The sequence below is a fragment of the Acinonyx jubatus genome, chromosome A2 (genome assembly GCF_027475565.1).
Source record: "Acinonyx jubatus isolate Ajub_Pintada_27869175 chromosome A2, VMU_Ajub_asm_v1.0, whole genome shotgun sequence".
Taxonomy (NCBI): domain Eukaryota; kingdom Metazoa; phylum Chordata; class Mammalia; order Carnivora; family Felidae; genus Acinonyx; species Acinonyx jubatus.
In genome coordinates this window covers 150,082,122-150,106,994 of record NC_069383.1, presented here as the reverse complement: position 1 = coordinate 150,106,994, position 24,873 = coordinate 150,082,122, and the positions used below count along the sequence as shown (strand labels likewise).

The 24,873-nt window shown below is 47.3% G+C and overlaps 1 protein-coding gene and 1 long non-coding RNA gene across 2 annotated transcripts; both read left to right on the top strand.

The window, feature by feature from the left end:
* The first annotated feature begins 5,112 nt into the window (after positions 1-5,112).
* LOC128314909 (uncharacterized) lies at positions 5,113-13,690 on the top strand. Its single transcript, XR_008297164.1, has 3 exons — positions 5,113-5,444; positions 6,641-9,300; positions 9,616-13,690. It is a non-coding gene; the product is annotated as an uncharacterized LOC128314909 (long non-coding RNA).
* Positions 13,691-13,764: 74 nt separating this feature from the next.
* On the top strand, positions 13,765-24,387 carry LOC106969178 (C-C chemokine receptor type 3). The gene is made up of 2 exons (XM_015065680.3): positions 13,765-14,086; positions 22,917-24,387. The coding sequence occupies exons 1-2, from the start codon at positions 14,047-14,049 to the stop codon at positions 24,005-24,007; spliced, it is 1,131 nt and encodes a 376-aa protein (XP_014921166.1). The 5' UTR covers positions 13,765-14,046; the 3' UTR covers positions 24,008-24,387.
* The last annotated feature ends 486 nt before the right edge of the window (positions 24,388-24,873 follow it).

The window sequence follows — 24,873 nt, the reverse complement described above, 5'->3', positions numbered from 1 at the left end:
GGCTCAGTCAGTTAAGCGGCTGACTTTGGCTCGGGTCATGATCTTACGGTTCATGAGTTCAAGCCCGTGTCGGGCTCTGTGCTGACAGCTCAGAACCTGGAGCCTGCTTTGGGTTCCGTGTCTCCCTCTCTCTCTCCCTGCTCCTCCCCTGCTCCTTCTCTGTCTCTCTCTCGAAATTAAATAAACATTAAAAAAAATGTTTTAGCAATTCAAAGTCCTATGACTTTCCATATAAATGTAAGAATAATCAGCTTGTCTAGGTCTTTTTGTACAAAAAGACCTTTGATGGGATTTTAATCTAAATTGTTTTAAACCTGTTGATCATTTGGGGGATAAACTGATATCTTTCCTATGTTGAGTCTTGCAACCCATGTACGTAGGCTGTCTCTCTACGTTTATTTAGGGCTTTGACTTCCTTCACCAGCATTTTGCAAGTCCTAGCATCAAGTCCTACAAATGTGTTGGTAAAGTGGTACAGAAGTATAATCTAAACGCTTTTTGGAGCAATTGTAAATGGTATTGTGTTTTTAGTTTTGGGTTCATTAATACATAAAAATGTGATTGCTTTTTGTTTGTTGGGTTTTCTCCCCCCTGCAACCTAGCTAAACTCAGTTATTGGTTCTGAATTTTTTAGTAGATTCTTTGGGATTTTCTCTGCAGGTGACCATATCTTCCTCAAATAGGCACTAAATTTTACTTCCTCTGTTCCAATTTGTATGCCTTTTATTTCTTTTTCTTCCTTGTCACTGGTTAAGCTCTGTGGTAAGAGTGGTAAGGAAGAAATAATGGACATCTTGCCTCGTTCCTGATTGTAGAGCAAAGCCCTGACTTTCATCAGTGTGATGGGGTGAGTGGCTCTCTGTAGTTGTTGCTTATCACTTTGAGGAAGTTTACATTCATAGTTCACTGAAAATGTTTATTATGAATGGGTGAACGGTTTTGTCAAATGCTTTCTCTGTCACTATTTGACAAATGGCTCCATTTCTTGTAAGATTTTGCACTTAGCATCATATGTTCCTAGTATTCTTTTGCTATCCTTTTTTTTACTGAAGGGTCTGTAGTGATGTCCCCTGTTTCAATCCTGACATTAATTGGTGTTCTCTCTCTCTCTCTCTCTCTCTCTCTCATGTCTTGCTAGAGGTTTACCACTTTTGATGATTTTTTGGAAAAACCAGCTGTTCATTTCATTGATTTTATGTGTTGCTTTTGTTTTCATTTTGTTGATTTGTTTTTTCCTTCTTTCTGCTTATTTAGGGTTATTTTGCCTTTTTTCTAGTTTCTTGAGAAAGAAATTTAGATTACTTATGTGAGACCGTTCCTTTCTAACTAAGCATTTAGTGCTGCATGTTGTCCTATTAGACCTGCCTTAGTTACACCCCCACCGACCTTGACTCATTATGTTTTTGTTTTCATATAGTTCTATGTATTTTCTATTTCCTTGGAGACTTCCTCTTTGACCCATGGATGATTTAGAAGCGTGTTTTTAAATTTTCAAGTGTTTGCAAACATTCCTGTCATCTCTCTATGATTTTTAGTTGATTCCATTTTGGTCTGAGAACATATTCTGTGTCATTCCAATTTTTTAAAAATATTTTTGAAGCCCTGGATGTGCTTTATCTTGGTGAGAGTTCCATGAGAACTCGAAAATATTTACTAGTTGTGAAGGGATTGAAATCCTGTATTAATTCCCTTCCTGGTGAAAGATACTTGGAGAAGCCTTTTTCATGACCAAACCCTGAGTGATACAGGACGGTTCCATCCCACACCGCACTGTCTGTTCCCAAACTCTTTCTCATCGGCTGCCGCATTGCTGAGTGTCTTCCCTTTTGGCCCCTCACGACCTTGTCAGTCCCCCTGGTGCCTACCTTATCTTTGTTCCCAGACCTCACATCACTCCCCGTGACAATCAATTCTTTTCTTACCTACGGAAAATTTCCCTCTCTCAAATTAAAAAATGTGTGCCCTCCTCCTCACCCCCATCGTCTCATTAAGAACCTTCTTTGTGATCCATCCTCCTTAGAATGCAGAGGGGACTATGAGTAGCAAATAACTCTCTCCACTTCCTGGGGCTGAGCTGACCCCACCCTCAGATCGATGGTGCACGTGTCTTCTTCAGCATCTGTTCTGAGATCTAAGTTGTGGGAAGTGTATTCTAGAGTCTATAATCCTTCTAGACTCCTTGGACAACAACAGCAGAATCTTGGTATTCTTGATGCCCTGGGTTATTCTGAAACCTGCTGCTGATATTCCATGGCTCTCTCATGGGAGTAGGGAACATGCTGTTGTTGATTTGTTCTTCCTGATACTAACCTCAGACACGAAGGAGTCAAGAAGGATCAGGATACAAATCTATTCTCTGCCACCGGATGGCCGCACAACCGTGGTGTGTCATGTAATCTCACACTGCTTTAATCCTTACCTGTAACTTGGACACCTGCAAAATCGTGAGAATCACCTGATACACCATGATGAACGCTGGGCATGAGACTGTTCAAAAGATGATAGTCATTCTGATCGTGTGCTGTTTCGTTGTTATATTGTTGCTATGACATCGCATGTCGGTATCCCTTGCTTCTCCCTCTTCCTAGCTTTCCTCTTCCATTCAGAGAGCTGCTTGCATACCTGAGAGCATGAGTAATTCCTGGGCACACTGACAGCGGTCTGTTGAGCCTCTCTTGCATTTACGTGTGGTTGGATCAGTGAGTTCTAGCCCATGGAACTGGCCGAACGTGATGTGAGCAATCTCTAGGCCTGCTCACAAAACCCTTTCATGCCCTTTGCCCCACCTCTTGGGCGATACGACTTTATATATTTTGATCATGGTGCCGACTTTAGTGATATCAGACTCAACGATATGCAGGGTGCCTTGCTCCCTAAATTAAGGATGGGAGGCAGACGGCCACTAATTAGTGATCCTGATTAGCTATGCATGATCCAGAAATGCATGTTTAAGTTCATCATGCATTTTGAAATTTGTTTGTTGGTAGATAGCATTTTCTTTAAAAAAAATTTTTTTTTTAAGTTTATTTATTTATTTTGAGAGAGTGCAAATGCGAGCAGGGGAGGGGCAGAGAGAGAGAGAGAGAGAGAGAATCAGAAGCAGGCTCATGCACTGTCAGTGCCGAGCCCGATGTGGGGCTCAGACCCATGAACCGTGAGATCGTGACTTGAGCCAAAATCAAGAGTCCGCCACTAAATTGACCGAGCCACCCAGGCACCCTGGTAGAAAATGCTAGCATCTTCTTAACTGATGTAAAAGTTGGTACCATGAAGTGGTGCCATACAAAAACCATAGTTTCGGCTTAATGTTTAGGCCGTGGGCAAAGAGACTGATCTGAACTGTGAAGACGTGGTTTCTGGCGTTGGGGGCAGCGGGAGGGGTGGCCAGCGAAGGGGCACAAAGAATCTCTTTGGGGTGATGGAAACGTTTATACCGTGACTGCGGCCGTTGCTTCCCGGATCCGTACGAGTGTTGAAATCCATCAAATTGTAGACATTAAACAGATGCAATTTATCGTCCAGAACGTGTATCTTAACAAGCTGATGCGAAAAAGCAGATGTCATCTTTGGTAAACTCCCCGTCTAATATGGGGTTCCCAGACCCGGTGGGGGGAGGATTCATTGAGCACTCTCAGGAGAAACCAGCAAGCAAGGGGATGAGTCAGCAGGACAGGGAGGGAGGAATCCAGCAGGACTGTGAACTCAGGCGAAGTCCCCCCTCTGCCCTGACTCGCTCCTTGTTATAAGGAGGCATCATGTGCACATTTTCTTCAGGTTATTGTTTTAAGAAATGCAAGGGTGCCTGGGGGGGCTCAGTCGGTTGAACGTCCTACTTTGGCTCAGGTCACGATCTCGCGGTTCGTGAGTTCGAGCCCCGCGTCGGGCTCTGTGCTGACAGCTCAGAGCCTGGAGCCTGTTTCAGATTCTGTGTCTCCCTCTCTCTCTGCCCCTCCCCCGTTCATGCTCTGTCCCTCTCTGTCTCAAAAATAAATAAAACATTAAAAAAAAAAAAAAAAAAGAAATGTAGCATCAAAGCACAGGTGTCCTGATCTAAAAGTCGGCTGCTGGGGTTTGGGTATGGGCTGCTGGAGAGGGACGAGGGGGCCCCCAGCCCAGCCGTGAGTCACATCCAGACCTGTAGGGAGGTGGCCGCACAGTGGGGCTAGAATCAGGCAGAAGGGGGATCCCGGCCCAGCCCCACCGTGTTCTGGTGATGTGATCTTGGACTCATTGCTTAACCAACTTGCCTCAGTTCCTCCTCCGAGAGATGGTAAAACACAAGTGCACTTACCTCGCAGACTCCCCGAGAGAGGTTTACTCCGCACGAAACACGGAAAGCCTTTAGCAGAGGCCCTGCTGTGATAAAAGTGCTCAGGAAAAGCTGTTTTGATTATTAAACAGTCATTTCTCTGCCCCTCGTCTCCTCCTGCAACTTCCACACCGCGGAGGCAGCCCCCACCCCCTGTCACTCCTGCAACTGTCCGAGTCCTTTCTGTCCCCTCGTACTGGGGGCTGACGGCTCTTTGATCTTTTCCACAGTGGAGACTTAGGCACATTTTGTGATTCGTTCAGGATTCGTGCCGTGCAACACAGACAGAGGCTTGACACGTTTAAAAAGTATCCAGACTGGGGCGCCTGGGCGGCTCAGTGGGTTAAGCCTCCTGCTCTTGATTTCGGCTCAGGTCATGATGTCGTGGTTTGTGAGTTCAAGCCCCGCGTCGAGTTCTGCGCTGACAGTGAGGAGCCTGCTCGGGATTCTCTCTCTCTCTCTGCCCCTCTTGCTTTCTCTCTCTCTCTCTCTCTCAAAATAAATAAATAACTTAAAAACAATAGACAAAAACGTATCCCGATTAATCTTCCTCTGTGACAATGAACCCTCAGGCCTGTCCACCCCAACGTCACACTTCTGGGTGTCCTTCCAGCCACTGGGGGTCGTAGAAGCCTCCCAAACGCCATGCTCCTGAGTCGTGCACAAAGCAGAAGTGAAATTTTCTCTCAGGAGAGAAACATTTCTGGCTGCTATTTGGGCGAAGGAGAAATGAGCTTAAAGATCTGTTATCTGCCGTCCCTTCTATTTCCTGTCTCTCTTGTCTATTTTTGTTAATGTCTATTTGTTTTTGAGAGAGACAGAGTGCGAGCAGGGGAGGGGCAGTGCGAGAGGGAGACACAGAATCCGAAGCAGGCTCCGGGCTCCGGGCTGTCAGCACAGAGCCCGACCCGGGGCTCGAACCCACAAACAGCGAGATCACGACCTGCGCTGAAGTCGACGCTTAACCGACTGAGCCAGCCAGGCGCCCCATTGTTTCTGTAGGCCTTTGGGCTTCACAGGAGGGCAGTGTGCAGTGGACAGAGGGAACCCAGAAACACCCTGGACCCCCAGCGAGCCAGAAGCAGGCCGTGCCGGCTGCAGAAGCCCTCCCACGACCCGCCCTGGGAAAATGTGGGTGAGTGGAAGCGTGTGGTCCGAGCTCAGTCTCTGCGCCCCGGCTGGGCCCCAAGACCCGGGGCCCAGGAGCTGGTGACCAGAAGATGGGTGACCCTCAAGGAAGCTCAGACGCTCTACTGCTCTGCAATCACTTCCTTTCACACATGCAAGGCTGAGGTTGACCTGAGCTCTCCTGCAAGAACCTTCTGGCCACCCCCCCCACCTCCCCGCCCCGGAGCTTCTGAAGTTTCTATGTTTGTTTCTCCTGCCGATGCCCCTATATTCCCAAGCTGCCTTCTGTTCGGTTTGATTTGTGGCTGTTCCTCTGAAATGTTTCTGCATTCGTGTATGTGACCTTGAGAATCTGGAAGATCACAGGGTATTGGTGTTTGGGGTCAGGTTTTCCTGTGAGCTTAGCGCCTCGAGGAGCAGGGAAGAAGCACCCCAAATCTCCTGGCCCTCCCAAAGCTGAACAAGCCGCTCGGGACCTCGGGGAAACCTCTTTGGGCTCTGCCTGTACATTTGGCCCCAAGGGCGTCCTCATCATCAGCTGAAGCTCGGCAGGCACGGGTCCCTCAGCTGGTGGGATAGTGCAGGAGAAAAGAGGAACTCAGTGGATAGTCTACACTCGGGGGTGGAGAGCAGCCCTGCCCTTCACCCTCTCTGTGGCTTTTGCCAAGTCCCTCACGGACTCTCCATTTTGTCGTCTGCGATGTGAGCATCCCTGCTGACCTCGCGGGCTGTGCGATAGATAGATGATAGAATGGGCCAGAAAGCAGTTTGCAACTGCAGTCATCAGACTGGCATCTCCCAGAGTTCTAAGGAATCCTAGTCTTAAAGAATGTTAACAGGTGCTATTTGAAAGAACACATTTCTTTTTTCTATATTAAAGATAGGATTGGGAGGGGCGCCCGGGTGGTTCAGTCGGTTAAGCGTTTGACTTCGGCTCAGGTCATGAACTCATAGTTCGTGAGTTCGAGCTCCACGTAGGGCTCTGGGCAGACAGCTCAGAGCCTGGAGCCCGCTGCAGATTCTGTCTTCCTCTCTCTCTGCCCCTCCCCGGCTTATGCTCTGTCTCTCTCTCTCTCTCAAAAATAGATAAACATTAAAAAAAACTAAAAAAAAAGGAAGAAGAATCATAGGTGGTTGTGTTTACCCTCACATAAATCAGCCCCCATCGTAAGCTTCCCTAAAGCTTAATCTCTCAATTGGTAGGAAGACGTTGCCCTGACCAGAGCACCCAGGAAGGGCTCCCATGGTTCATTGCTTGCACGTGGAGAACACTCTGGGGTCCCTCCCGGGAAGATCCAAGCCTCTGCTGAATTCCACATTCCCCGTCGACGTACCCCGAGGTGATTCCGGAACCGTCACCTTTTTAGGCCTCTCCGTGTTGACTTCCCTCTATCGCCATCGCCAACAGCTGGCGTGTTCCACAAGGTAAAGAAATTCTTCGGTTGCTGAAATCACTCCGGGAGAATTCTAAGTCCCCAGCAAGGGGGTGGAGACTGTGCTCAGGGGCGGGTGGCCACTTATCAGACAGAAGTCCCAGCCCCGTCCCTGCCGGCCACCCTCCTTCCCATGAAGGACACTCAGTGTCCACACCAGGCTTCCACCCTCCCCGCTGCTGGAGGTGCGGTGACTTTTGAACTTGGGGAGTTTGGAAAGGATAGCGGGGAAGGCTTCGCTCAGCCCTGTCCTCTTCGCCAGGAAAGGGAGCTGCCCGCAGCCCTTGGGGTTGCCTTTGCCTCCGTAGATAAAGCATCCAGTTCTGCGGTTTAGTGAACAGGGTCATGTGTGGCCCCTTAATTTCTTAACATCCTCAGAACCAGAGAAGATAAGGGGACAGGTGGGGAGGGCAAGGGTGCTTTTTTCTCTTCCGATGATGCTGAGCACCAGAAAACTGAGGTCGGCCAGAAATGCCACGGAAGTTTAGAGGAGGGGCGGGCAGTTCCAAGCACCTGCTACGTTCAGACACCGTCATCATGGTGGGGCCCTGGTTGGGCCTTTCCCACAAGCAGGCGGGTTTCATGGGCCACCTCACCTGACGCTCCCATAGATGGAGGTGTTCTTACCTCCGTTTGCAGATGAGGAAGCCAAGCACCGTTCCAGCTGCCTGGACCCAGGAGTCCAGTCTTTCTAAGCAGAAAAGGATGTCCTCACGGGGGAGCTGGGCCTTCACTGCGGATGGGGTGCAGACCAGCAGAGAGGGGAGAGGGTGAGACTGCCCGAGGCGTGTCTGGACCAGTGAGTCCCCCGTGAGGCTTGAATGGGAGACTTGGGGCAGAAAGAGGGTCCCCAGAAACGCAGCAGGAAGCCTTGGAGTTAGGCAAGGCCTCTGGCACTTTCTAACCCAGCCTCTCACCTGTGGAGAGAGTTTTCCTTATTCTCTGGTCCCTGTGGCTGTGGTCCCTGGCCCCCGGGAGCTGCCCTCGCAGGGCTGAATATGAAGGCCACTCAGGCCATGCGTCCCCAGCTCCATCAGGGGGCTCCCAGGATGGTCCCCCTTGTGGGACACGTTGCAGAGACTTCTTGTTCTCTGGGGCAGAAATCTGCCTCGTGGCAGCCTCTCCTCACCCGGGGATGCCCCACAGAGCCCAAGGGAAAGGCCGACTCTATTATAATATAGCACAACTTCCTATCTCTTTCTTCCTACCAGACGTTTCCGGTTTCTCTAACTCTTCTCTGGCAAGGCTTCTGCTGACCCCCCTGACACTGAAGCCTGGCTACCAAGCTGGCTCAAACTTGAGCCTCCGGGATGTCCATGAGCCCTCCCGACAGACTCCTTCCTTTTCCCCCCCATCTTTTCTTTGCCATTGGCAGTGTGTGTCACAGTCCCGCGTACATAAGAGATGTTTGATAGACGCTTGGCAAACTGCTTTGACGTCGTCCACGTGGCCAGTTTGTCAAAGGTCACGCCTCTAAGGTCAGAGCTCTTCCCACAAATGTTGGGTGATGCCTGCGCGGTGCCCAGTGTCGCGACAGGCGCCCGGACCCATCGGCACATAGAGCCCGCACACGTGTCACGGTGGTAGCCTAGCCACAGCTCATGTTTGCTTAGCCCTGTATATCCTACAGAGTCTTTCTTCCGTATTTATCTTAGTCGATTCCATGGCAACCTGATGATTTACAGGTGAGAAGGCTGAGGTCCAGCACGATCTGCTGATGAAGGTTATAGAGCTATTCGGTCACACGGAAAGGCACTTCTCGGGTCTTCTGGGGACACCTAACCCTGCGCTCCACCTCGACTCATCAAGGTCTCCTCTAGAGCTCTGGGGAATAACTAGGTTATCCCGCGGTCCTCATCTTGCCTTCGCGGGAAAGTTCTGATTTAATTTAAAAACTCCCTTTGGTATTGAAGTATAATTGACATACAATGTTATATCCATTGCAGGTGCACAGCCTAGTGATTCGAACTACCTTCCCTACCTTATTTCATGCTCACCACGATAAACGTAGTTACCGTCTGCCACTCGATTTTACTTTTTGCCCTGCCCCCTACCCCGGGTCAAAGCAATGTTTATTCAAGAATTATCTGCCCCCCTCCAAAAAGAGAAAAAGAGAGAGAGAGAGAGAGAGAGAGAGAGAGGACAATGCCAAGAGAATGCAGAACCCCGAAACGGCTGCTGAACATCAGCAGTGTTCATCTCAAAGATTACTCAACTGAGGGTTTAGTATGTAATTCCAGCAGCAGAAAAGAAGAACTGTACTGAACTTGATAACTTTCTGAAAACTTGCAGAGCAGCGAGCCTGTTTAAAAGGGGAAGCCGTCTTGTGTCCTACCTTCCCAATGCCTCTGATCAGGCGGCTTCTCCATTTCGTGCGTGGCAAGACCTAAGCTGTCCCCGGGTGCAGAAAGGACTTTGCTAAAGTCACAGGTACCATTTGCCTTCTTTCTCTTCTCTTCCGGGCAAGAACTTACTACATTGTGATAGAAGTTGCTCGCTTAAAAGTGATTTCCGGGTAGACCGCCAGGTTTCCAGGAACAAGGAGATGGAGAGAGGGGTCCAGGCAGGGCAAGCAGTGCCTCTCCAGAGTGCTCTTGGATTGCGGAGGCAGAGGAGAGGGTGATTTAGTAGGTGGTATGGGGCCAAAGTAGGAGAGTTTGTTGTGACACATGTCCATTTTCTTCTTGCTTTCTCCCACTTTCCTTCTTTCCCCCACCCATGCTGTGATACCCTTGCCTCTCCCAGTCATCCACACTTGGCCTTTTGTACCTCATCAGTCAGCATGCCCACGGCTGGGCCCATCGTATGTTCTCTGTGCCTTCATAAATTCTCAACTACTGAGGACATGACCGCTCCAAGTTAGCCATTTCGCGTGTATCGATGTTGACTTCGTAAGAAACAGTCCGTGAAAATAGAACTTGCATATACGTGTGTACATACATCTACATAGTGCAGTTGTATATATACATGTGTATTTTAAGTGTTCATTGAAAATCCACCCTAAGTCAGGCTATGATGATGAATCAGTGAATCAAATGATTTGGTCTTCGTGTCTGGATCTACAAGGTTGACTGTTTTTCCTAGACCTGTCCTAGAGGATAGGGGTAGAAATCCCTCCTAATCTTTTGGGAAACCTTGGATTGATGCGGGTGGAAGTTAACAGTTGTTTGACTGGTGTTTAGAGGGAGGGTGATGGGAGTATGGGGACTTTGGTACACGGAAGTGATAGGGGTATTTGTAGCTCTTTTCAGACGGTGGTGATGATTACATTGAACCAGGTAGGCTGAGTTATTTCTCTTGGGGCAAGAATCGTATGACTCAACAAGAAAAAAGCAGATGTACCCAGCATAAAATGGGTAAAGGGCACCGCCAGATAATTCACAGAAAAGGAAATATGGATGATTACCAATTACAGTTTTAAAAAATGCTCAGTAATTAAACAAATATTAGTTACACAATAATGACGTCTCTTTTGCCCATATACATGGCCAATTTTTTTTTCTTTTCTGTCTTCTTGGTGTTGATGGATGCTTGCTGAGATTAGAGCCATCACCTACTACTGCCCAGAATATATACATCGCTGAACACTTTCTGGAAGCAATTTGACAAAACGCATCAAGAGACTTAGAAAACAGGTAGAAATTGTGCTTTGGGAAACCTACTCTAGGGAAATAATTTTAAAAAATACAAAGATGTTTATTACAGTATTATTTATGAAAGTGTAAATCTGAAACAACTTAATCGCACACCAATAAGACAATGATTAAATAGCCATGAATATCTATACAATATGTTGGTGTCTTTTCAAGTTATATTTCCTTTATTTAAAAAAATTTTTAATGTTTATTTTTGAGAGAGAGAGAGAGAGCACAAGCAGGTGAGGGACAGAGAGAGAGAGGGAAGCAGAGGATCTGAAGCAGGCTCCATACTGATGGCAGAAAGCCCGATGTGGGGCTCAAACTTACGAACCATGAGACCATGATCTGAGCTGAAGTCGGACGCTTAACCGACTGAGCCACCCAGGGGCCCCTACAAATTATATTTTCAAATAATTACTAGCCACATGGAACAGGGTGCAAGATATAACATTTAAAATATCAGAATACAGAGGGTCACCTGCGTGGCTCAGTCGGTTGAGCGGTTGACGTTGGCTCAGGTCACAATCTCGTGGTTCATGAGTTCAAGCCCTGCGACAGGCTCCGTGTGGACAGCTCACGAGCCCGGAGCCTGCCTCACATTTCATGTCTCCCCCTCTCTCTACCCCTCCCCCACTCACTCTCTGTCTCTCCCGGTCTCTCAAAATTGAAGAAATGTTAAAAAAATATATCAGAACACAGAAACGATATAAAAGTGTGATATGGTACCTAGAACGGAGATCTGGGGCAGAGGTTCTTTCTCCGTTTTATGTGGTTTTACCCCAACCATGCTATTTTGACTACACAGTCTTGCCTTCCCTATGAAAACATATTCCTCACAATCATCTCTTTCAACTAAATGACAGATCAACCTGCAATACAATTAAAATTCAACCACACTTGAAACACCCCATGTTGAAATATAAAGAGTCAATCTAATCTTTGGGCAAGAAAGTTGGTAAGAATATCCAAAATCACTGGGGCGCCCGGGTGGCTCGGTCGATCAAGCGTCCGACTTTGGCTCGGGTCATGATCTCATAGTCTGTGAGTTCGAGCCCCGCATCCGGTTCTGTGCTGATGGCTCGGAGCCTGGAGCCTGCTTCGGATTCTGTCTCCTTCTCTCTCTGCCCCTCCCGTGCTTGTGCTCTCTCTCAAAAATCAATAAATGTAAAAAAAAAAAAAATTAAATAAAAAAGAATATCCCAAATCACTTGGCAGGTGGATAAAACCAAGTCACTTAAAATGAACTGACCACACTCCAGCACAGAGTGTAGCCTTTGCTCTAGTAACTAATGATAATGATCAGCAGATGTGGAAGTCCTTGTGCTGCCCTAAAATACAGTGCTGAGAGGTTCTTGTGTGTTTCCGGGGAGGGAGCTTCCTGGCTCGCCAAGCAGCCCGTTCTGTTCCCACACAACCTGGTAGTTCCCACATGTCCTTCCCCAGGTGGGCCTGACTGTAGTCTCCTCCAATGCCATCAAGTTTCTGCACTCTGGGAGTCTACTCCCTCTTCTGCAGGAAAAGCTATCACATCAGTCCATCTCAAAGGGACCTAAAACATTGCCTAATCCAAACCTTTCGTAAAAAAGATTAGAGGGACGCCTGGGAGGTTCAGTCCGTTGAGCTTCTCACTCTTGGTTTTGCTCAGGTCATGATCTCATGCATTGTGCGTTCAAGCCGACCTTGGGCTCTGTGCTGACAGTGTGGAACCTGCTTGGGATTCTCTCTCTCTCTCTCTCTCTCTCAAACTCTCTCAAAACAAATAAACTTAAAAAGAATCTTAAAAAAAAAAAAAAGATTAGAAAACTTGGGTCCAGACCAAAGACAAATACTGGCAAAAACAAAAACAAAAACAACAAACAAAGAAACAAAAACTAAAATTAATCTGAGGATTTGAAGCCTCTTATTTTTCATACAAAACATTCTGAGTTCTGTCAGCCACGGCTGATGTTTCTGGACCTTTCTCACCCTAGCCTGTCCTGTACTCCAGATTGACATTAACCCTCTTAACATGGGGTACCTGGGACAGAACATCATATTTCAAATGTGTAGTCTGAACAGTGAGAAGCAGGGCGAAAATTATTCGATTCAGTCCGGAAGTGTTCAGTAAGCAGCTGTCACTTGTCAGGAGTCCTATGGGCACAGTGACCAGTCGCTAGTTCTGCACTGTCCACTCTGGTAATGACTTGCACATGCGGTGACTTCAATTTAAATTCACTACATTTAAATAAAATGAAAAGGTCAGCCACATTTCGAGCGCTCAACAGCCATTTGGCGAGGGGTGCCTCGTTGGACAGCACAGACCCAGAACATGTCCATCATTGCAGAAGAGTTCTGTTGGGTAGCACCACACCAGATAATTCTTTTGACTATTCCAGGTTCTCTGTAAAAAAAAAAAAACAAAAACAAAAACAAAAAAAAAGTGAAAGGTTGGGAGGCCTGGCTTCACTGCATAGTGGGAAGCAATCCAAGTAGCTAGTTGGAGAGGTAATTGGATGAATAAATGAAGGGGCAGCTGGGTAGAGACGTCGGTGGAGAATCAGGTACGTGGATTTCCTTTCTTCTGGGTGATCTATTAATACAGATTAAAATTGAGTTCGCTCTCAGGGTCGCTGTGTCACAGCGTTGACATTCTTTATTTTGCTTCTTGCCTAAGCTCGAGGAGCTTGGAGGGTATGTAACTGAGGGACAGAAAACAGGTTCATAAAATTCAGGAGAGATTTCATGTCCCCTAAGAGTAGGGGAGCCGTAAGAATCAGGGTGGCCCAGGAGCGTCTGCGTGGCTCAGTCAGTTAAGTGTCTGACTCTTGATCTCGGCTCAGGTCTTGATCTCAGGGTTCTCGAGTTCAAGCCCCGCGTTGGGCTCCGCACTGAATGCGAAGCCTACTTAAAAAAAAGAAAAGAAAAAGGAATCACTGTGGCCTGGGTCCTACCTCCAGAAATTCTGGTTTAACTATTCAGGGGTACAGCCTGGCATTGGGATTGCAAAATCTCCCCAGCGTTTGCCAAGAGCAGCCAGGGCTGAGAACAATTGCCGTAAGCAACTTCTTCTCTCCGTGGAAATCCCCTCCCGTAATGTCCCTATCAGGCAGCCACCCACCCTCTGCTTAGGCGTCTCTAGTTACAGTCTGCTCAGCACCTCACATGTCATTTGGGATGATCCCCCTCAAGCTCTTTGTTTCTTTTTTTAAAAATTTTTTGGATGTTTATTTTTTTGAAAGAGAGAGACAGAGTGTGAGCAGGGGAGGGGCAGAGAAAGAGAGGGAGACACAGAACCCGAAGCAGGCTCCAGGCTCTGAGCCGTCAGCACAGAGCCGACTCGGGGCTTGAACACATGGCCTGTGAGATCATGACGTGAGCCGAAGTTGGACGCTTAACCAACTGAGCCACCCGGGCGCCCCTCAAGCTCTTTCTTATGTGGTGTTTGACTTTGCCTCTTGGAACGACCTCCTGTGGTTGGCGGTGAATCACATTTAGGTTCTTATCTACACACCAGTACCTCGCTCTCTTTCCTACCCAAAGTGTCTTTTCTCCTAGGTGGATGGATGATACCTCTGGCTCCTTCAACTCATCCTTACCAGGTAGGGTTTCTTCTCTACTGCATTCCAGTTTGGGCAATGTTCACATTCAGTGTCTTGCCTGGGACCTAGCCCAGGGCTCTGGATGTAGTCTCAGACCACTTTAAAGTCCCATCACATGCTAACCTGTCATTCTAGCTGACCATAAGGTTAGCATGTGATGGGCTTTGAAAACAAAGCCAAACCCAAAACTTCCTGCCTAAGATCAGCAACAGGCAGCATCGTCTGAAACAGCAAAGCGTATCTGTTGATAGGAGACTGGCTAAATAAACCGGTTTATCCACACAGTGGATTCTCTGCAGCAGGAACAAAGAGAACCTTCCACTGCTAAGTGAAAAAAGCAAGGTGTGTGATGATGAATGTAGTGTTCTGCTTTTATGCAGCCAACAGGGTAAGATTAGAAAATATCTACCTGCTTACGCTTGTGTATGGAAGCCCTGGCGAGGAAGAGCAGTTACCCACACGGTTGAGCGGGGGTGTTGGGGGCAATTTTCTGCGTGCCCTCAGAGCCGAGGCCCGGCAGTGTTTGTTGTAGATTACCTTTTCAAGGATGTTTTGTAGAAACGGCCTCGGAAGACAGAACATCTCTCTCCAGGGCAGACAAAGAGTTTTGTCTGCTATCTGGTGGAATTCAAATAATGTTTCCCTCCTGGGCAAAGACTGGGCAGGCTTGTTGTCAGCCCCGTATGAACGATTGGAGGTTCCTGGACTCAGATTCCTCGGCTGTGAGGCAAATCTGCTGTACGTGGCCCCCGTGCGACTTGGGGGCAGGGAGAACCATGAACTTCAAGTTCACGTGTCTGCTGTGCCACGAGCAATACATCCTGTGTCCTTTATCTAATGGGCACGTGCCTTCTGCTGGTATCCGCGAGGAAGTGGCAGGCTTACTTGTTAGCCTACAGGTAGGATAAGATCTTAGACCCTTCACAGTTCTTGACGGGGAAGAGACACATGGGGATGTGCTGTAGGATGAGACTTTTTATTGTGTATGTTCTCATAGCATTAGGTTTTGAACCATATGATTGTGTCTATTACCTACTCAGTCATAAATATCATGACATTTGAAATAAAAATGTTACTCTTGTAAAAAAAAAACACAACTTTTGTCATGTAAATTTAGATTAAGTTAGTGGAAGTTTTCTGCAGATTATGGGAAGTGATGATTTCTTGGCATCCCCAAGGTGGGCAGAATTAAGTGCCCAGTAGAACTCTCCTGATTCCTGGTTCCATAATTTGCCAGGAATTAATCTATTATCTATCTATCTATCTATCTATCAATCATCTGTCTCTGTCTCTATCCCCTACCTGTCATCTTTGTGAGAGATAATCTGACCTCTGATACCTCTCTGTCGGTAAGGAAATGGATTAATATAATCCGGCGTCCCCATCAGGTTATTTAATTTGGTTGAGGTCCAAACTTATTCCTAGAAATTCAAAGTCCTCATTTAGTATAACTGAAGATGTTAACGAAGGCTGAAATGTCTGGTTGAAACCATTGGATACCAATCATTGTAAGTTTTCTAGAACCTTGGGTCATGGACCACAGACCGGATATTTGTGGAAAGAGAAGCATTTCTGTTCAGATGGAAGAAATGTTTGCTCTTCTGAAGTCATATTTTACTACCTTGGACAAGATCTTAGACATTTTGGAAGGGCCAAAGAACTTGAAAAACAAAGGTCAACGGGTGGAGGGGAGGAGAGTTCATATACAGTTCTAGGCGTATAATAATATACACGCTGGGTCAGTGTTCTAGATGCTCTCGAGTGTTAGTTCAGATAATCCTCACCTCACTCCTCAGTGCACAGAATACATTCTTTGCTTGGCTTCTGGGACACCAGCTCTCCTGGTTTGGCTCCTACCTCACTGTCCACTCCTTCTGAGTCTCTCGTGCTGCGTCCTTGAGACAGAGAGAGACAGGGCATGAACGGGGGAGGGGCAGAGAGAGAGGGAGACACAGAATCGGAAGCAGGTTCCAGGCTCCGAGCCGTCAGCCCAGAGCCCGACGCGGGGCTCGAACTCACGGACCGCGAGATCGTGACCTGAGCTGAAGTCGGACGCTTAACCGACTGAGCCACCCAGGCGCCCCCAAAATGGATTTTTTTTAAAAAATGTGTATTTATTTATTTTGAGACAGAGGAGCGTTGAGGGGGCATGCGTGGGGGGGAGGGGCAGAGGGAGAGGGAGAGAGAAGAGAATCCCCAGCGGGCTCCATGCTGCCCGTGCAGAGCCCTAGGCAGGCTCGATCTCACCTGAGCCAAAATCAAAAGCCAGATGTTTAACCAACTGAGCCACCCAGGCGCCCCTACAAAATGGGTCTTAAATTAGCCGTATCGTTTTTCACCCAGCCGACAAGAACTCGTTCGCCTTTACTTCTAAAAGCATTCAGGGGGTGCCTGGAGGGGCTCAATTCGGTTGAGCATCTCACTTGGGCTCAGGTCATGATCTCACAGCTTGCGAGTTCGAGCCCCGGTCGGGCTCTGTGCTGTCAGCACGGAGCCTGCTTCGGATCTTATGTCCGCACCCCCCCCCCGCCCCCGTCTGCCCCTTCCCTGCTTGTACTCTCTCTCTCTCAAAAATAAATAAATCTTAAAAGCAAAAAAAGCATTCAGACAAGTCCGAGAAACATTGCAAACGATTAGCTCAGGGTATATCTCTGGCTTTGGCTGCCATAGACTGTAGTTCTAATATTGTGGAGAGTCATGACTTCCACATACAGTAGGACACCCACAGTGAGGAGGTGATGCCCAGAAAAAGGAGTCCACCATCACGCCAAAGGTCCCTGTCCTGTGGGCAGATGCTGACGGGCAGGTGAGGCTATAGAGAGCCCAGGTTTCTTTGAGTCAAGAACACTGCGGATCAAGTCCCAACTTAGCCGTTTGCTCTCTGTGTGATCATAAGTTAGGGAATTTCTCTGAGAGGGAGACACGGAATCCGAAGCAGGCTCCGGGCTCTGAGCTGTCCGCGCAGAGCCCGACGCGGGGCTCGAACCCACAGAACCGTGAGATCGTGACCTGAGCTGAAGTCAGACGCTTAACCGACTGAGCCACCCAGGCGCCCCGAAATGTTCATTTTCTAATCCCTTCAAGACCACATGTATTCAGAAAGTCTCCTGTTTTTATCTTTTTCCGGCTTAGGTCCAATGGTTTAGTGGAATGCATGCAAATGGAATCAGGAATATTGAAGAATATGTGACAAAGGTGATGTTCGAAGCCTGAGGGGGAGAGGGTGGTTATTCACCCATTTACAGAGAAGGAAATAGATGGCACTTCGTGCCACATATCAAACTAAATTCACAGTGGGTTAGAGATGCGTAGGTATGAAATGTTGAACCACAAAGATACTAAGATATATACAAACATTCATGACATCTGGGATGTGGATGTCCTCACTGAATGGAACCCCAATGCGATAATAGCGTGGGTTTTAGAGCAAAAGGGCACAGGATCAAGTCCCAGTTCTGCTGTGCACAGAATAGCCTCAGGCAACTGACCAAGCTTTGCCAAGCCTCTGTTTGCTCATCTATAAAGTGGGGATGGGAAAACCTACCTTGCAAAGTTGTGAGATCAAGCAAACTACGTGAAATGTTTGGCCTAAGGAAGGTTCAATTACCATTGACTTTTTTTTTTAATGTTTATTTTTGAGAGAGAGAGAGAGTGGAGGAGGGGCAGAGAGAGAAAGAGAGAGAGGGAGAGAAGGAAAAAGGATCCCAAGCAGGCTCCTGGCTGACAGCAGAGAGCCTGATGCAGGGCTCCAACTCACGAGCCGGGAGATCATGACCTGATCTGAAATCAAGAGTCGGCAGCTCAACCGTCTGAGCCACCCGGGTGCCCCCTAAAGAGAAATTTCTAAGAAAAATCTCCCTTCCCCCAGTCTGGTGGTTGTATGTTAACTCCACCCAAGCTCAAAGAGGAAAACCAAACATTAAGATCTTTAAAACAAAATTCAAATGCTCTCTACCTCATGTGACTTCCATGTCAAGTTTCTTAGATCTCAGGGTGTGGTTTCAGGTGCTGATGAGTACGCGCTTCAGCTTATAATTTGCCCACGTTTTCAACCCACTTACCTTGAGAAAGCGTGTTTGCCAAATCTTCCAGCTGTCCTTGCTAGAAGGAGGCATCTGCCGTTAGTGACAGTTTAATTGGTAAGGGAATTTAGACAACTTCCACATCTTACAACTTTAAAAATTACCTGGGACGCCTGGGTGGCTCAGTCGGTTAAGCATCCGACTTCGGTTCAGGTCACCATCTTAAGGTGAGTTCGAGCCCTGTGTCGGGCTCTGCGCTGACAGCTCAGAACCCGGAGCCTGCTTCAGATTCTGTGTCTCCCTCTCTCTCTGCCCCTCCACTGTTCATGCTCTGTCTCTCTCTCAAAAATAAATGAGCATTTAAAAAGTTTTTAAAAATTACCGTCCCCCCCCCCCCCGCCTTCTACAACTATTTTCATTATTTGCTCATTGCTTTTTATATGCATACAGTTTCACGATGTCGCGGTCTTACTACACGCACTTTATATTCTCTTCATTTCCCACGACCACTTGTTGGTGATTCCACCTGGTTTTAGTGAACTAGTTTTAGTGACTGTAGAATAATCTGTTGCATCAGTGGACTACGAGTTGTTCAAAATCTCCTTCATGTGTCAAACCTTTCAACAGTTTCCATTTCTCTTGTTTCTTTCTGTTACGAAACGAGGCCACAAGGAACATCTGTACCTTGTGATTTGATTCGGCGGATTTCTTCCCCTTGGGGTAAATTCCTCAGAGTAGAACCGCTGGCTCAAAGCCACGTGTACCTTGTTGATTCTTGTTGTTTATAACATTTCAAAAACTTATTGAACCAAGTTACATTACATCAGCAATGTCTTATTGTTCTCGGCTTGCCCCAACCTCACCAGCATTGATGGAGTGACATCACTTACTTTTTTTTTTTTTTTAATGTTTATCTATTTTTGAGAGAGAGTGCAAGCGAGGGAGGGGCAGAGAGAAAGGGGAACTGAGGTTCCAAAGCACGGAGCTGACAGCAGAGAGCCTGATGTGGGGCTCGAACTCACAAACGGCGAGATCATGACTCGGGCTGAAGTCGGAGGCTCAACTGACTGAGCCGCCCGGGCGCCCCTACTTTTTTTTTTTTTTTGACATTCCAAACTTCAATATATTTTCTAAAGAAGAGTCTCTAATTCTAGATGACGGGGGGAGGGGGAGGGCTCCTCTCCTTCTGACTCCAGGAATTGCGAGAGGAAGAGTCCAAGGTCACCGAAGAAAGCAGTTGTGCTCGGGGGTTCCTGTCTCCCCCATCCAGCCTTTGACCAGAGTTAGAGGGTGTGAAGGGCTGTTTGATGAATTGGGGAGGGGGCCCTCGCAGACCCTCCTCTCTGCAAGTCGCTTTCTTATTCACATGGGTGGCCGGCGCAGTTACGCTGGTGGTCAGGGGGAAAAATCATTTCATCTGTACCCTCGAGTGTCCCTGGGTTTGTCCATGGCACGGACACGGAGTCAAGGAGCAGTGTGTCTGCTCAGTGCCTGTCAGTTCAGGAGAAGGTGCCAGAAGCCTGATGACGTGGCAGCCACAGAGGGCCCCCCACGCCAGCCAGGGCTGCAGAGGTCACTATGCCCAGGGATGATTGAGAATGGATGGATCGTGAGGCCATGAGCCACGCAACAGCAGGTGCCAGCAGAAAGTTCAGGGTCGGGACCAGGTGGCCCTTCCTCAGCAGACACCAGCCACATGACTAGGACTGACAGAAGACCAGGGCGCCTTCTTCCCACTCCCCCCATGCAGGCCCCTCCCCCACATCTCCACTGCCATCTTCGAAAGGCCCAATGAGAGGAGATGAGAAGCCAAAATTAATAAGCTGGCAACGTAAACAGGATGAGAAAAACTAAAGCCGTCCTTCAAATGAATGGGTCAGGCTAAGTTTAAACCACTCTGGACTGCAATTTGTGAATCCTCCTTCCTGCTGCCCAGTGGAAAGCTGGTAAGATCCAAATCGTTTTTGGAGACTGAAGAAACTTCATTTGCGTTGCGTAGCTGAGGTGCCCTGTGAGCAGTTTTAGAGAACCAGCTAAGGTAGTGGGAATGCAGTTTTTGGTAAAACTCGCACCCGTGCATGCATATCTGCATCAAGAAATGCTCGTAGTGGTGAAATCTGGGGTGGTTTTTACTTTTGTGTTTTTGCTTTCCTTTACTGTTGCTTCCTGTTGGCTGTTACTGTACCATCCTTCCAAAGATGCAAAAAGACCTTTTTTAAAAAATGTTTATTCATTTATTTATTTTGAGAGACGGAGCGCAAGCAGGGGAGGGGCAGAGGGAAAGGGAGAGAGAGAGAATCTTAAGTAGGATCCACACCCAACGTTGAGCCGGACATGGGGCTCGATCCCACGACCCTGAGATCATGACCTGAGCTGAAATCAAGAGTCGGATGCTCAACCAACTGAGCCACCCGGGTGCCCCCAAAAATACATTTTTGAAAGCCTAAATCAAACCTCTTGACAGTTTCAGACCTAAATATTCATTTTGCTCTGGACAATGGAGACAGATGAAAACCATTTCAGTTTTCGTATCTCTGACCCCATGTAATTAGTCGTCAGAGGACTTGGCTTCTGACTCCAGAGAACCTGCATTCCTCCCTGTGCCTTGCACCCCAGAACCCCCAAAAGATTCTACAGTCTGATCGTGGTCATGTTGAAAGTGACACACAAATTAAAGTTATGATCATCGAGTTGGACAAAACCCCAGTGAATTTTTTTTTTTTTTATTTGACTTGTTTTTAGATCAGCCTCGGAGAAAAGGAAAAATAATAGAAATATTAAGTAGAGGCTTCAATACTTTTGCTCTTGGGAGCAAGTGACTCTGTTTATTTTTTGCTTTCGGCATTAAGGTTTACAGGCGTGCTCTCTGTGATTATAGATGCGTGATGGACAAAATAATGGGTATTTTTTTTCCCTCAGAGGCTGTGGATTGTGCCATTAGGGGTAAGAATGCTGGAAAGATCATACAATCAGCTGTTTTTCAGTGCTGTTTTCCACCTAAAAGCCTGAGTGTGTTACTTATCAGTGTGCTGCCCTGGGACAGAGCCATGAAAATAGATTAAGTTCCATCTAAGAGACCCTATTTCTTCCTACGTTGATATGAAACATCTTCTCATTGCCTTCCTTTTGGTTCTGCTTCTACGAATTTTACAGCTTTTTTGATCTTACTTGATCCTGAACATAACTTCAAGTGGTATCATGATTCTTACATGCGGGATGAGCAAATGAGGCTCGAAGTTCAGCTCTCGCCCCCAAGTCCTACAGCTGGTGGCAGGAACGGCCAGGGATGCCTCCTGCCCGTGTCCAATCTCGCTTTGACTACCCAGGACCTTGACAGGTGCTGACCTTTGGGGTCTCATGATTTTATTAAGAAACAAAGACAGTACCTCGCCATTGGCTCTAATTATTGCACTCCTGAGATTTACCTTGAGAAATGCTACTGACCTATGGTCACATCCTTATACTTGTCCCTTCCTCAGAGAAAGGAGAAAGTCAGTAGGACTTCTTCCAAGGAGACACGGCAGAGATGAACAGGAACTCCTTCCTCATCTGTCTTTCCTTCTTCTCCAGTGAAGCCTGTGATCTTAAAAGCAGGCACTGGCTTTAGGGATCCTTGTTTAAAAAACATCAAATCTGCTAAGAAATTCCGTTAGCCTAACCCTCCTACTCGGCAGGGACTTTATGAAGCAGGGACTCTAGGGGGTCTGCTGTTGGCATATGACTGGATTATCTCAGCATTATGAGAAGCAGGAAAAGGGAAGCAGCCTTTGTTTATTGCTTATAACTGTAATGGCTATAATAGTTGGTAACAACTAGAATGGTGAGGTCTTTCAAAGTTAAACAGTTTTTTTTATGTGTATTTATTTTATTTTATTTTTTATTAGAAAAACTTTTTTGACACTTATATATTATTGAGAGACAGAGCATGAGCAGGGGAGGGGCAGAGAGAGGGGACACAGAACCCGAAGCAGGCTCCAGGCTCTGAGCTGTCAGCACAGAGCCCGACGCGGGGCTCGAACTCACGGACCGCGAGATCGTGACCTAAGTCAGAGTCGGACGCCCAGCCAACTGAGTCACCCAGGTGCCCCAAAAGTTAAACTTAGTGATTTTTTGTTTTTGAATCTAGTGAGGAGAAACCTGGACAATGAAACTGAAAATCTAGCCTGAACTTTTATATTTACTTGTTAGAGGATTTGGGGTAAATTACTAAACTGCTTCAAGGTTGAGAGTTTCCCCATCAGCTCTGATGAACGGCGCATTGTTAAGGCGCCACAGAGAGGGGTAGTTCTTTGGACTGATAACAATCACTATGATTGCAACCATTTGGTTTTGAAACAGGCGAGATGATTTCAAAAGTCGTATATAAACTGTAAAACATAAAATTCAAAATGCCTGAAAAGATATGGCGACAATAATCAGTGTAATATTATTATTATTACTCTCCAGCCTGCTTTTTCCTGTTTTGTGTTTCTTCAAACGCTTGCAGAAATGAACGCCTTCTTTCTTCACCCCATCCACCACCTTTCTGTTTCTTTTCCCTTGGTGAATCGCGCTGACTTTCAAAACTTCACATCTTTCATGCCTGGTGCCTCCCCGCACAGTATCCCGGATATACTTCTAAACATGCGCTGAAGATCATTTAAGTATCTAGGTTGTATCTAGGTTGTTTAATCATATGTGGTTTTGTGGGTAAATGGATAAATCAATGGGCGAGGCTCGCCAAGGGTGACCGTACCTAATTGTGGGGTTGTTTTTTGTTTTTGTTTTTGTTTGTCATCGTCGTCGTCGTCGTTGTCTTTCTATCATAGGGACAATGGAGGCTTTGATGGCCGGAACTGAGACGGTGACAGCGGATGCGTCTGTCAGGACCACACTGTTTGACTATGAGTTCTCGCTGCCATGTGAAAAAATCAACGTCAAGGAGCTGGGGTCCCGCCTCTTGCCCCCACTGTATTCCCTGGTGTTCGTGGTTGGTCTGCTGGGCAATGCGATGGTGGTGGTGATCCTCACAAAATACAGGAGGCTCCGGATCATGACCAACATCTTCCTGCTCAATTTGGCCATTTCTGACTTGCTCTTCCTGTTCACTCTGCTGTTTTGGATTCACTACAGCAGGTGGAACGAGTGGGTGTTCGGCCACTTCATGTGTAAGCTCCTCTCCGGGCTTTATTACATGGGCTTGTACAGCGAGATTTTCTTCATCATCCTGCTGACCATAGACCGGTACCTGGCCATCGTCCACGCCGTGTTCGCCCTGCGGACCCGGACCGTCACTTTTGGTATCATCATGAGCGTCCTCACCTGGGGCCTGGCAGGGATAGCAGCCCTCCCTGAATTTATCTTCCATCAGTCCCAAAATGATGCTGAACAGTACATCTGTTTGCCTCTTTATCCAGGAGGCCAAGAGGATAACTGGAAGCGTTTCCATGCTCTGAGCATGAACATCCTCAGTCTGGCCCTGCCTCTGCTCATCATGGCCGTCTGCTACGCGGGAATTATTAGGACACTGCTGAGATGCCCCAATAAAACCAAGTACAAGGCCATCCGGCTCATTTTTGTCATCATGGTGGTCTTTTTCATGTTCTGGACCCCCTACAACCTGGTCCTCCTTCTCTCTGCTTTCCAAACGATCTTCTTTGAGGTCAGTTGTGAGCAGAGCAAATGGCTCGATGTGGCCATGCAGGTGACAGAGGTGATCGCCTACACGCACTGCTGCGTTAACCCCGTCATCTACGCCTTCGTCGGGGAGAGGTTCCGGGAGCACCTCAGCCACTTCTTCCGCAGGCACGTCGCCACCAACCTGGGCAAATACATCCCGTTCCTTCCCAGCGAGAAATCAGACCGAGCCAGCTCTGGCTCCCCATCAACGGGGGAACAGGAGCTCTCGTTTGTCTTTTAGGCCAGATGCGAAAAATTACCTAAAGCGGAGGCGCCGGGCAGATGAAGGAAACACATTAAGTCCATCGCGTTGACTTTAACGCCAGCCCTTTGAACTTCTAGCTCGATGCCGAAACTTGTAAAGACATTAAAGTGTATACACAATGGGGTCAGCAGACCCGTGTGCCCGGGGCGTTAACGGGGGTCACTAGTTAGTCAGTTCACTTGCCGTCCACATAGAAGTTTGCTCGGTTCTCGGAAGAGTTACATCCAGTGTAATGTACCCAAGTGTTAGCTAGTCACTATATGCAGCTATGAGCAGGTAAATCATTTTACAGTTTAAACCTTAACTTTAGCTAGCTGTTGCATAAATGAAACGTATTTCACAAAATACAATAAATCAGTCGCAATACTTTTAATGTGCCTAGCTCTCTCCTTGCTTGATGAAAAGGCTTTTCCTTCTTTTTTTAGCTTATGTGTATGTACTCTCCAGCAGCATAATGGCACGTCACCTTTGTTCCGAGTATTCTTTTTTTTTTTTGAAGTTTATTTATTTATTTTAAGAGAGAGAGAGAAACTCCGACGCAGGCTCCTCACTGGCAGCACAACGCGGGGCTCAAACTCACGAACCATGAGATCATGGCTTGAGCCAAAACCAAGAGTCAGAAACGTAACCGACTGAGTCACCCAGATAGCCTTCTTCCCTCTTTTTATTTTTTTTTAAGATTTTATTTTTAAGTAATCTCCACACCTAACACGGGATTTGCACTCACAACCCTGAGATCCAGTCGCGCATTCTACCGACTGAGCCAGCCAGGCGCCCCTCCACTCCTGCCCTGAGTATTCTTAATAGTGAATGGATTTCCTGTTTACACCGAATGACCAAAT